This window comes from Pristiophorus japonicus, chromosome 13 (assembly GCF_044704955.1).
Source record: "Pristiophorus japonicus isolate sPriJap1 chromosome 13, sPriJap1.hap1, whole genome shotgun sequence".
NCBI classification, from domain to species: Eukaryota; Metazoa; Chordata; class Chondrichthyes; family Pristiophoridae; genus Pristiophorus; species Pristiophorus japonicus.
This window is the reverse complement of record NC_091989.1, coordinates 112,102,476-112,116,055: the sequence shown is the minus strand read 5'-3', so window position 1 is coordinate 112,116,055 and position 13,580 is coordinate 112,102,476. Positions and strand designations below refer to the sequence as shown.

General features: G+C 45.8%; 1 protein-coding gene across 1 annotated transcript in view; it reads right to left on the bottom strand.

Moving 5' to 3' along the window:
- The window catches only part of LOC139278172 (uncharacterized), a 165,886-nt gene that overhangs the window by 32,570 nt on the left and 119,736 nt on the right, over window positions 1-13,580 (bottom strand). Inside the window, exons 10-11 of the mRNA XM_070896826.1 lie at window positions 316-438; window positions 195-225 (exon numbers count right to left, since the gene is read on the bottom strand). Coding sequence (XP_070752927.1) covers window positions 195-225; window positions 316-438 — 154 coding nt within the window. The remainder of the gene's footprint in view (window positions 1-194; window positions 226-315; window positions 439-13,580) is intronic.

The window sequence follows — 13,580 nt, the reverse complement described above, 5'->3', positions numbered from 1 at the left end:
ATGCTGCACAACTCAACGTGTGGTAATTAAGGGCCTCTGTAAACACAGCCATGTACCTTGAAATATTTCCGTTGTGGTTATTGATATTAGTTTTATTGTTGAAACCAATAGAAAGTTGTCTATTTAAACTGCTTTTACTTTAGATTTACACTTTCCAGAACTGAAAGACAGATTAAATAAAAACATTTATTTACCTGGTGAAGAGGAGATACTGGTTGTTGATTCCTAAAGTAAAAATTTACAACATCAGATAATCTTTCAATGAAGTAGGTTATTCTAATCACTTGTAAGTGAAATGTGTTAATTCTATCTTACCGGGTATGTTTCACAAGGGATGTGTGCCTCTGGTGTAGTGACAATGACATTAGTGGAATGGTTACTCCATGTTGTAACTTTAATTAGATCATCATTTTGTCCAAAGTCAATGTCAAAAATGTCCTGTAAAGAAACACAATACAAATATTACAACAAATGCTTTTAAAATAAAGACTCAAACAGCATATCTTTTGAGGTTGCTGAATAATATTGATTATTTCATTTCTTATCCCTATGACAACAGGTACAGGATACTGACTGGGTAATTATCCAGGGCCACTCTTTGCTATTCTCTAATCAATTCACATTTCAGTCATAAAAACAGGCTGTGTGTGATTGGGTGGCATTTTTGGAGGGGATGTTGGAATAAGTCATCAGTTGTGTATCAATGGGCAGATGAAGTCATTGGGTGGACATACTGGACTTGGTCATCTCCCACTCTAGGCTTCAGTGGTGTTGTGTTGTCTGCCTCCTCTGCTCAGGTGGCACTGATCGCAGGGGCATTGCTGGTGTTTATATCATGTACATCTCCAGAAGGGGACTTGGCATTTTCCCAAAATATAAAAATATGAAAAATATTGAGCTAACCTCCCCCTTCATTTCTCCCTTAATCAGGCTAAATGGGCAGAATGTGGCCTGTTAGCCAAATACGAGTTTTGTACACAAATGCACGTAGCATAAGTGTAAAGTCCTTACTCTACAGCATGAAACCACACGAGGCACATTTCAGGGACAAGGCCACTCTGTGACCTTAGCTCTTTATTACAGGACTCCAGAAGTGATGACCCTGCATGGGACCTCCCTTTATATACCTGTGTGATCAGGTAAGGAGTGTCTCCCAAATGTTCACCCCCTGTGGTCAAGGTGTGCATCGAAGTTGAGTGTATACAGTAATACAGTGGTGTTACATTGTAGTTACAAACATGACATCACCTTCCCCCCCCCCCACTAAAGTCTTACTGGGATCATAGGTTCAGTCTTTCAGGTGGTCTACGCTCCCTCGTGGAGTGCCGCAGTTGGGGTCTGGTTGTTGGACGCTGATGTGAGTGTCTGTCACCTGTGGTGATTCCGGCCTGTCCGGGCTGACCGCAGTGATTGTGCATTCTTCCAATTGCTCTTGTTGCACGTTCGCTGGCGGTAGTGTGAGCTCCATCTCATGGTCTTCTTCAGATTCCTCCATGTCCATGCTGAACCTGTTTTTTACTTGGTCCAGATGCTTATGGCATATCTGGCCATTGTTGAGTTTTACCACGATGATCCTATTCCCCTCTTTGCCAATTACAGTGCCCTCAAGCCATTTGGGCCCCATGGCGTGATTGAGGATGAATACAGGATCATTTATTTCCATACATCTCCCCCTTGAATTACGGTCATGGTACTCGTTTTGTGACTTGCGCTTGCCCTCAACTATGTCGGTCAGGACTGGGTGGATGAGGGACAACCGAGTTTTGAATGTCCGTTTCATGAGTAGCTCTGCGGGCGGGAACCCCGTGAGCGAGTGCGGGCGGGATCTATAGGCCAGCAGGAGGCGCGATAGGCGGCATTGTAGGGAGGGTCCTTGAATCCTGAGCAAACCTTGCTTAATGATTTGGACTGCCCGTTCAGCCTGGCCATTGGAGGCCGGCTTGAATGGCCCAGTCCTGACGTGGTTGATGCCATTGCCCGACATAAACTCCCGGAATTCATAGCTCGTGAAGCACGGGCCATTGTCACTAACCAGGATGTCCAGCAAGCCATGGGTTGCAAAGATCGCATGTAGGCTTTCCACGGTGGTGGAAGACGTGCATGAATTCAGGATGATGCACTCGATCCATTTCAAGTATGCATCCACTACAATGAGGAACATCTTCATCCATGAATGGGCCCACGTAGTCAACGTGAATGCGTGACCATGGCTTGGACACAGTGTTCCAGGTCTGAATCAATTCCAGGCCACCAAACGTGTGACCGGGCAATGGCCTTCATCATCACAATGCCTGTCTGACAACAGGGATGTGAGTGGCTTGTGGTCCGTCTCGAATTCAAACTTCCTACCGAAGAGGTACTGATGCATTTTTTTTACACCATAGACACATGACAGCGCTTCCTTCTCGACCATGCCATATCCCCGTTCTGATTGAGAGTGCGACCTGGAGGCATAAGCCACTGGTTGTAGCTGGCCCTCAGCATTATCCTGCTGCAACATGCACCCAACCCCAAAGGACGATGCATCACAAGTCAGAATTAAACGTTTACAGGGGTCGTACAGGGTCAACAACTTGTTTGAACAAAGTAGGTTTCGCGCCCGATCAAAAGCCTATTCCTGACTGTCCCCCCAAAACCAATCGCAACCCTTATGCAGGAGCACGTGTAGCGGCTCCAACAACGTGCTCAAGTTCGGCAGAAAGTTCCCGAAATAGTTCAACAGTCCCAGAAATGAACGCAGCTCCGATGTGTTGCAGGGCCTGGGTGCTCGTCGAATCGCCTCTGTTTTGGATTCGGTGGGCCGAATCCCATCTGCAGCAACCTTCCTGCCCAGAAACTCAACCTCAGGAGCTAAAAACACACATTTAGGCTTCTTGAGTCGCAGGCCTACCCGGTCCAGTTGGCCTAGCACCTTCTCCAGGTTGTGGAGGTGTTCCTCGGTATCTCGACCCGTGATGAGGATGTCGTCCTGGAATACGATCGTTCCAGGAATGGATTTATGCAGGCTTTCTATGTTACGTTGACAAATCGTGGCCGCTGGTCGAATGCCAAACGGGCACCTGTTATACGCAAACAGTCCCTTGTGCGCTGTGATGGTGGTCAGTAGTTCGGCCAGTTCTTGGGTCATATAGGCTGAAGTGAGGTCCAACTTGGTGAACAGCTTGCAGCCTGCCAGCATGGCGAAGAGGTCCTCCGCTCTTGGGAGCAGGTATTGGTCTTGTAGGGACACCCAATTGATGGTGGCCTTGTAGTCGCCACAGATCCTGACAGCCATCCGCTTTTAGAACGGGAACGATGGTGCTCGCCCAGTCGCTGAATTCAACAGTCGAGGTGATGCCCTCTCGCAACAGCTGGTCCAATTCGCTCTCGATTTTTTCTTGCATTACATGCGGCACCGCTCTGGCTTTGTGGTGCACTGGCCTGGCGTCCGGGGTGATATGTATCACTACTTTAGTGCCTTTGAAAGTCCTGATGCCCGGTTGAAATAGTGACTTGAATTGTTGTAGGACTTGTGAGTACGAACTTCGCTCCACCGAGGACATTGTGTGAACATCCCCACATTTCCAGTTCATCTCAGCTAACCAGCTCCTCCCCAACAGAGCGGGACCATCATAGTTACAATCATGACAATAAGGAATAAAACAAGCAAATTAGAAGCTCAAAGGGTATGATGTAGCAGCCATTACAGAATCCTGACTACAAGCTGGGTATGACTGGGAGCTAAACATCCCAGGCTGTAAGGTCTTTAGAAAGGACAGGGAAATTGGGGAAAGGGGATGAGTACCAACATTGAAAAACGACTATTCCAGCAGTTTGAGGAAGGGATATCAGTAAGGTTGAACATGCAGTGGAAATACTTTGGGGGAGTGAAGAAACAGCAAAGGATGCAAGACTCTGGTGGAGTTGTTTACAGACCTCCTGACAATAGAGATACAGAAATGGGATGCATAAGCACGGGGATCAGAGAAGCTTATAACCAAAGCAAAGCGAGTATAATGGGAGATTCTAATTTTTACGTAGATTGGGAGAAGCAACACAGCACAAGGCATAAAGGCAATGAATTTTTCAATGGTATTCAGGACAGATTTCTGGAATAATATGTTTTAGTACAGAGACGGGAATGGGCCATATTGGAGTTAGTTATGACTAGCAAGTAATCTGATGGTAAGGCAATATCTTGTGAACAGTGACCATAACATGATCAAATTTGATATAAAGTTTGAGGGGGAGAAGGGAGAGTCACAAACTAAGGAAGTAAATTTAAGTAAGGCTGATTTTGACAGAATGAGGCACAAAGTGACCACAGTAACTTGGGCTAACGGTTAATGGGGAAACCGACAAATGATTAATAAACAATCTCCTAGTAAAGGATCCCTTTGGAATGAGTGATCATAGCATGGTGGAATTTCAAATTCAGAAGGAGGGCAAGAAAGCTGGATCTCTAACCAGCGTACTAAATTTAAATAAAGGAGACTACAAAGGTATGAGGGCAGATTTGGCTAAAGTGAAACTGGAAAATAGATTAAAGTGTAAGACGGTTGATGCACAGTGGTGTACATTTAAGGAGATATTTCATAACTCTCAACAAAAATATATTCCAGTGGGGAGGAAAGGGTGTAAAAGAAAAGATAGCCATCCATGGCTAACTAAAGAAATAAAGGATGGTATCCAATTAAAAACAAGGGCATATAAAGTGGCCAAAAATAGTGGGAAGACAGAAGATTGGGAAACTTTTAAAGCCAGCAAAGAATGACTAAAAAGATGATTAAGAAAGGGAAAATAGACTCAAAATAAGCCTTAATTAAATTTACTACCTTAGGGCGCAAATTTCCCCAGGAGTTGCGCTGGTTTTTTTGGAGCAACTTGATTTTTCTGGGGTATCTTTTTAGTTGCAATTCTGGCCATTTAATTTGTGCCAGTGTAAGTGAGTTAGTTAGTTTTTTTTTAAGTTCAGTTTTTTTTCCAAAAGGAGGCGTTCCCAGACACTTACGCCTGTTTTAGGTGTTTGGCCAGCAAATAGTTGCTCCAAACTAACTTAGGCCAGCGTATGTTGCCACTTCTGCCCGTACAGAAAAACCTTACCTAGAGTTAAGGAACCGGCGCAAGTAACTACATTTAAAGCACCACCAAGCACCAAACAAAGCACAAAAAGTAATAAGCATTCAATAAAAAATAAAGAACTGAAGTAAATAATTAAATTAACAAATAAAGAACTGAAGTAAATAATTAAATGAGCAAATAAAGAACTGAATTAAATCCTACCTTCAACTAAACCCGGCAGCGGCTGGCCATGCGGGAATCCCTTCGGCCTGGGATAGGGAAGGGAGAACGCGGCTGCTGCCCCACCGACTTTCAACCCGGGAATTTTTTCCCTTTTTGCCCATTTTTCGGGTTTTTGGTCAGGCTTTAAAAACGGCAGCCTGAAACCTGGCAGAGGCATGGGGCTTTGGCTCCCTCGCATGAAGGACCCCAGACGACTCCATTTAGCCCCGAAAGGAGTTCGGCAATCGGCTGACACGCCCGAGTTCAGCCCTGGTTTCGTAGGTCGTAGGCAGAAAGGTATTTTGTCGGCACCGGCCTGCATCTCCAGCACAACAACACGCACACCGCTGTCCTCAAGACCAACCTGGGCGGGCTAATACAGGCGGACGGATCAGGGGTGGGTGCACGAGTGCGCTGGAGCCCGGGCTCAACTCACACCGTTCTGGAGTCCCAATTCAGAGAGAGAAAGAGAGAGCGCCAGAGGGACAAACGACATGGGAGCAAGAGAGAGAGAGAGATAGAAAGGCCAGAAGCAGCGGCTGGGCAGCGTGGAGTGTCGGAGGATAAAAACAGGCAGCAGTGATGGCGATGAGACGTACGGGGACTGACTTGGGCGCACGCTCAGCAATCGGCAAATGTGCTAGAGCCAGGTGGGCCACGTGTAGAAGGACACCGCGGTCCAGCGCAACACATGGCACCGCAGAGACTCTTTGGCAAGCCGCTACCCAACCAAATGAACGCAAAGCCAACCCAGCATGGCAAGCGACGTTGCTACATGACAAGCTATCCTCGGTCCAAACCACTAAACTGCAGCCAAAGACGGCCAACCTCTCCCCATCTCTCTCTTGCCCCGATCAAACCCCAGTCGCACCAACCTGTTTCTTGCATCCCTCAGCAGGTCATTTGACCTGGGATAGGGGAGGGATGCGTTCTGCAGTCATCACCATCACAACCATGGGAAGGAGCTACTGTGCATGTGCGACCGCTCTATTGCGCACGCACGCAGCTGCTGGCACTGTTTTCGGCGCAGGGCTGTAGCTCCGCCCCCCACTCCACGAGGAGCGGCGCGCCAGGACCCAGGACACACAGCAGAATGGCCAGAATCGGGACTACGTTTTTCGGCACCATTTCTAGCGCACAAAGTCGGCGCATCTCTGGAGAGTGCGCCGAAAAAAGGGATTGGGGAAATTTGGGCCCATGAAAGTAAATCAGCACGAAATATAAAAACAGATGACAAGAATTTCTACAGGTATATAAAAAGCAAAAGAGTGGCTAAAGTAAATGTTGGTCCCTTAGATGACGAGAGCGGGGAATTTGTGATGGGGAACATAGAGATGGCAGCAACTCTGAACAAATATTTTGTATCAGTCCTTACGATAGAGGACACCAAAAATATCCCAACAATGGATAGTCAAGGGGCTATAGTGAGGGAGGAACTTAATACAATCACAATCATTAAGGAGGTGGTACTCAGTTAAATAATGAGACTAAAGGCGGATAAATCTCCTGGACCTGATGGCTTGCATCCTACGGTCTTATGGTCCCAGCAGATTGGAAAGATGCCACATAAAAGGTTACTGCACAAGATAAAAGTTCACGGGGTTGGGGGTAATATTTTAGCATGGATAGAAGATTGGCTTACGAACAGAAAATAGAGAGTCGGGATAAATGGTTCATTCTCGGATCGGCAATCAGTAACTAGAGGGGTGCCGCAGGGATCAGTGCTGGGACCCCAACTATTTACAATTTATTTTAATGACTTGGATGAAGGGACCAAGTGTAACGTAGCTAAGTTTGCTGACGATACAAAGATTGGAGGAAAAGCAATGTGTGAGGAGGACAAAAAAACCTGCAAAAGGACATAAATGGGCTAAGTGAGAGGGCAAAAATTTGGCAGATGGAGTATAATGTTCAAAAGTGTGAGGTTATGCACTTTGGCAGAAAAAAAAATCGAAGAGCATGTTATTATTTAAAAGGAGGAAAATTGCAAAGTGCTGCAGTACAGCGGGACCTGATGCATGAAACACAAAAGATTAGTATGCAGGTACAGCAAGTGATCAGAAAGGCCAATGGAATCTTGGCCTTTGTTGCAAAGGGAATGGAGTATAAAAGCAGGGAAGTCTTGCTACAGTTATACAGAGCATTGGTGAGGCCACACCTGGAATACTGCGTACAGTTTTGGTTTCCATATTTAAGAAAGGATATACTTGCATTGGAGGCAGTTCAGAGAAGGTTCACTAAGTTGATTCCGTTGATGACGGGGTTGACTTATGAGGAAAGGTTGAGTAAGTTGGGCCTCTACTCATTGGAATTCAGAAGAATGAGAGGTGATCTTATCGAAACGTATAAGATTATGATGCGCTTGACAAGGTGGATGCAGAGAGGATGTTTCCAATGATAGGGGACTAGAACTAGGGGGCATAATCTTAGAATAAGTGGCAACCCATTTAAAACTGAGATGAGGAGGAATTTCTTCTCTCAGAGAGTTGTAAATCTGTGGAATTCACAGCCTCAGAGAGCTGTGGAAGCTGGGTCATTGAATAAATTTAAGACAGAGATAGACAGTTTCTTAACCGATAATGGGAGCAGGCAGGGAAGTGGACCTGAGTCTATGATCGGATCAGCCATGATCGTACTAAATGGCGGAGCAGGCTCGAGGGGCCATATGGCCTACTCCTGCTCCTATTTCTTATGTTCTTATGTATTCAAAAAATAATTTAGTACAACACAAAACCTGTACAAACCCATAAAAGGCTAAAGTTCCACTTGTGTCGGTAGGAAATCATGGTCAATAAATGGGGTAAGATTCAATGTAAAGGTAAAAGAAGAGGCTGATGGAAATGCAAAGCAAAGTGGAAATCCAGCAGACTGGGGGAAGTATAGAAAGCAATAAAGAGATACAAAGAAAGTATATAGAATTGCAAAAAGGAATACCAATAAAAGGGATGTGAAGGATAACAGTAAAAGTCTGTATAAGTGTATTGAGAGAAAGAGAGTGGCAGAGGGAAAATCGGGCCCATTAAACACAGACAAAGGAGATACTGTCATCAACAATCAGGAAATGACAGATTTGTTAAATACTTTTTTCCATCCTTCTTCCCAGCAAAGGAAGAGGACAAAATATCAGCAGGTACAAGGGAAACTAAAAATAAATCTGTGGGAAGAACATGTTGGATTTAATATAAGTAAAAAATGGTAATGGAGAAATAATGAGATTGAAGATTGACAAATCATCCAGGGCCTGATGGTTTCCTCCCCAAGCTGTTAGGAAAAGTAGGTGAGGAAATTGCAAATGTGTCAGTAATAATCTTCCAAAACTTTCTAGATTTGGGAAGTGAGACATTGGATTGGAAATTGCAAAAGTCTCTCCATTACTTAAGAAGGGTGGGGAAAAAACAGATAACTACAGACTTGCCAGTTGTGGGGAAATGACAAGAATCTCATTAGGGCCAGAGTAAGTGAGCACTTGGACAATTTTGAGCTGATCAGAGAGTCCATGGATTTGTGAAGAGTCAGTCATGTCTGACTAGCTTAGTTGAATTTTTTGAGGCGGCCAGTAACATGGTGTTATCTATATGGACTTCCATTAGTCATTTGATAAGGTTCTGTACAAGAGATTATTAGCAAAAATGAAAACGCACGGATCTGAAAACATCCTTGTAGTATGGGTTGGAAATGGTTTGGAAGGTGTGCGGCAGAGAATAGGGATAAAGGGAACGTAATCTGATCAGCAGGATGTGACAAGTGGTGTCCCCAGAGATCTGTACTGAGGTCTCAGCTTTTCACCATATATATCAATGACTGGATGAGAATTGTATTTCAGATGATATTAAAGTGCGAAGCACAGTGGGTAATGCCAACAGGTGCTTAAAAGTTACAAAGGGACATAGATAGATTAAGTGAGTGGGGAAAACTGGGTTCAATGTGGGGAAGTGTGAGGTCATCCACTTTGGATCCAAGAAAGACAAATGGGAGTATTTTCTAAATGTTGAGAAACTGGGATCTGTGGAGGAGCAAAGAGATTTAGGTGTCCGTATATAAAAATCACTAAAAGCTAGTGGCAGAAAAGGCTCGAGGTGCTGACTGGTCCATACCTGGAGGGTAAATACTGACAAGGCCTGTTTGGGCCAAATGGCCTATTTCTGGGTTGTAACTTCGATGTATTTCTATGTATTTCATACCCCAGGAACAGGCAGCATATTTGAAAAAGAGAGTCGTGGAGAAAATTGGGGCATGGTTTAGGAGGAGGTGTCCAATTTAGGAATGGAACTTTCAAACTAAGCCCCATCATTGTGGATACACATGTGGGACTGATACAGATCTGTATGTGCTCTTTAGTTCTAAAAACATTCAGTAAATATTAAAAACATATTCAAAAGCAGCAGTCCCAAACAAATACTGACTTTGCATCTGATAGGAACACTAGGAGCAGGAGTAGGTCATTCAGCCCCTCTGGCCTGCTCTGCCATTCAATTAGATCATGGCTGATCTGCACCTCAAACCCGTTTACCTGCCTTTGCTTCATATCCCTTGATACCTTTACCTGACAAAAATCTATTGATCTCAGTGTTAAACGCTTCAGTTGACCCAGCATTTATAGCCTTTTAGGGTAAGAGTTCCAGATTTCCATTACAGACAGTGCGAAGAAACGCTTCCTGATTTCAATCCAGAATGGCCTGGGGCCGAAATTCAGGGTCCCGATAAGGCCTGTTAACGCCGTTTTGCGGTGGGCATGCGGCGGAATCCAGTTCCGCCCCGATCGGACAATTTCCGTGGCGGTATGGGGCTTGCGGAAGTGATGACGCAATCAAAGTGCACCGCTGCTGCACCACCCTCGAACCCCGAGGCCAAGGAGCAGCTTGCTCGTTGGCTACAAATCACCAAAAGGGTGAATTTCCCCGTGTGAATAGCACCCATTCAACCCCCCCACACTGCTGCAAAGTACCAATTCGGAAGGGCAATTAACGCTGGAGGGCATTTTTTTTTGAAAGGTGAAAATCGATCCACTGCCTGCCGCAACCATAGCGACAGTAATCGCAGGAAAAAGGCGGTAAGTGCGCCAGCTTTCTGTCGACACTGAATTTCGGCCCCCTCCGTCGACTCTAATTGTAAGATTACGTCCCCTTGTTATTTCCTCACCAAAGGAAATAGTTTCACTATGTCAACCCTAGCAAATCCTTTTAACATTTTAAACACCTCGATCAGATCACCGCTCAATCTCCTATATTCAAGGGAATAAGAGCCGGGCTTATGTAGCCTGTCCTAATAATTTAGCCCCATAAGTCCCGGTATCATTCTGGTTAATCGGCACTGCAGCCGCTCCAAGGCCAGCATATCCTTCCTGAGGGGCGGTGCCCAGAACTGAACGCAGTGCTCCAGGTGGGATCTGATCAAGGCTCGGTACAACTGTAGCATCACTTCCTTCCTTTTGATAAATGCCAACATTCCATCAGCCTTTTTGATTGAAGTTTTTAAATCTCCCTTTCACCCTTTTCCTTTCATCCACCCATCCAATCTAATCATGAAAGTTGACAGAAAAGTACATTCCATTAGAAAAGGAGGAAACTACCAGCAGTTTTAGGATGTCAGGATTGAAGAGTTTAGAAACCAATGAAGGTGAAGAAGAAAACCTGTGAGGACTATAAGAATACTAATGATGAAAAAACAAATGGATAAAATGAGAAAATAAGAAAAGAGTTTGAGGGGGATAAGGAAAGACAAGGGCCTGGATTTTCGGCTTTTTATATTTTCGACTGTTGCCGGGCGCAATTCGTGGCGGATTCAAAAATTTAGCGCCGGATTAACATTAGCGCCAGAGCGAGCAACTTTCACCAAATGAAAGTTCACGAGGAGCGTTAACATTAACTCTGGCTTTGCACCACACAATTTGTGCACCGGAGCCGAAAGTTCCAGCCTTACAAAATTCAGCCATTCTGCTCATGCGGCAATTTTTTTTTTCTTCCCGCGCTTCTGGTCTGCTGTCCGTTCGCAAACACTAATGCAGGACGCGGCCGCGCACATGCGCAGTACACCCGGGGCTGAATCAGACATTTTACATTTGGATTTTGATGATGGAGGATGACGATTTTAGACAGCATGCCAGGCGATTCAGCCAGGATGCTAATGAAACTCTACTGGGGGCTGTGGAGAGAAGGTGGCAGGAGTTGCTACATAGGGGGGGTATCTAGACCACTGCCATCCATTTTTAAAAGGATTTGGAGGGAAATCGCTGAGGAGGTCTCTGCCTCAGACACTGAGATCAGGACTGGCACACAGTGCCAAAAGAAGTTTAATGATCTTTCAAGGGTCATTAGAGTGAGTACAATTTTAATTCATGCACTCCTTTATTAATTCAATTATAAAATCTGACACACTATTTGTTCTCAAGCTTTTGGTGCCTCTCAGCACTCTGTGGGTTGCCGCCTAAAATGCATGACACATAGGTAGGCTTAGTTTGGCAGTCTATTTGCCATGAATGATCTTTACACATTATTAAGATTGCTTTCTGAGATCTCATAAGATGGCTCCGCACTTCGATGACCTCCTGAAGAACCACATGCAACTTCCAAGGCCATTAAACAAAGGGCTGTATTACATTCAGACAGTATGGTATAAGTGCTTTGGAGGCTATCTGTGCATGCCACAACAGCAGATGGACAATCTTGTAACCATTCCCATTTTTATTTTTGCAGGCCAAGAAATCTCACAATCGGCACGAACAGGTGCGGACAGGTGGCGGTCCAACTCCGAACCTGCCACTCATCGACATCGAGGGTCATCGCCCCAAACCTCTTCTCAATCTTCCTCGCTGCCATGCTCCACCTCACAGTCAACAAGCTCCCCGCTGGAGTTGAATTAAACTACAGAATCAGTGGAAACCTGTTCAACCTTCATCGTCTCCAGATCAGGTCCAAGACCACCCCAACCTCTGTCGTCAAGTTACAGTATGCAGATGATGCCTGCGTCTGTGCACATACAGAGACTGAACTTCAGGACATAGTCAACGTATTTACTGAGGCGTACGAAAGCATGGGCCTTACGCTAAACATCCGTAAGACAAAGGTCCTCCACCAGCCTGTCCTCGCCGCACAGCACTGCTCTCCGGTCATCAAGATCCACGGCATGGCCCTGGACAATGTGGAGCATTTCCCATACCTCGGAAGTCTCTTATCAACAAGAGCAGACATTGACGACGAGATTCAACACCGCCTCCAGTGTGCCAGTACAGCCTTCGGCCGCCTGACAAAAAGAGTGTTTGAAGACCAGGCCCTCAAATCTACCACCAAGCTCATGGTCTACAGGGATGTAGTAATACCCACTCTCCTGTATAGCTCAGAGACATAGACCATGTCTAATTGACACCTCAAGTCGCTGGAGAAATACCACCAACGATGTCTCCGCAAAATCCTACAAATTCCCTGTGACGACAGACGCACCAACATTAGTATCCTCAACCAGGCCAACATCCCCAGCATTGAAGCACTGACCACATTTGATCAGCTCCGCTAGGCAGGCCATATTAATCGCATGCCAGACACAAGACTCCCAAAGCAAGCGCTCTACTCGGAACTCCTTCACAGCAAACGAGTCAAAGGTGGCGCAGAGGAAAAGTTACAAGGACACCCTCAAAGCCTCCCTGATAAAGTGCAATATCCCCACTGACACCTGGGAGTCCCTGGCCAAAGACCGCCCGAAGTTGAGGAAGTGCATCTGGGAGGGCGCTGAGCACCTTGAGTCTCATAGCCGAGAGCATGCAGAAATCAAGCGTAGGCAGCGGAAAGAGTGTGCGGCAAACCTGTCCCACCCACCCTTTCCCTCAACGACTATCTATCCCACTTGTGACAGGGACTGTGGTTCTTGTATTGGACTGTTGAGCCACCTAAGGACTCATTTTAAGAATGGAAACAAGTCTTCATCGATTCCGAGGGGCTGCCTATGATGATGATGGTATAAGTGCTTTGGAGGCTATCTGTGTGTGCCACAACAGCAGATGGACAACCTTGTAACCATTCCCATTTTTATTTTTGCAGGCCAATCTCACAAGTCTCACAATCGGCATGAATAGGTGCAGACAGGCAGCGGTCCGCCTCAGACCCTGCCACTCACTGACATCAAGGAGCCAGTGGCTCGCCTCATCGGAGTCTCAGGTCGGGCAACTGCAACTGGGGGCGCTGACCCCCCCCTCTCGGAAACTGAGGGTAAGTCCTGCACACTCCCTGGGCTGGGTTGGGGCAATGTCATGCAGTGTCTGTGGACTAGGGTTGGGACAATGTGATGCAGTGTTTGTCGACTAGGGTTGGAACAATGTGATGCAGTGT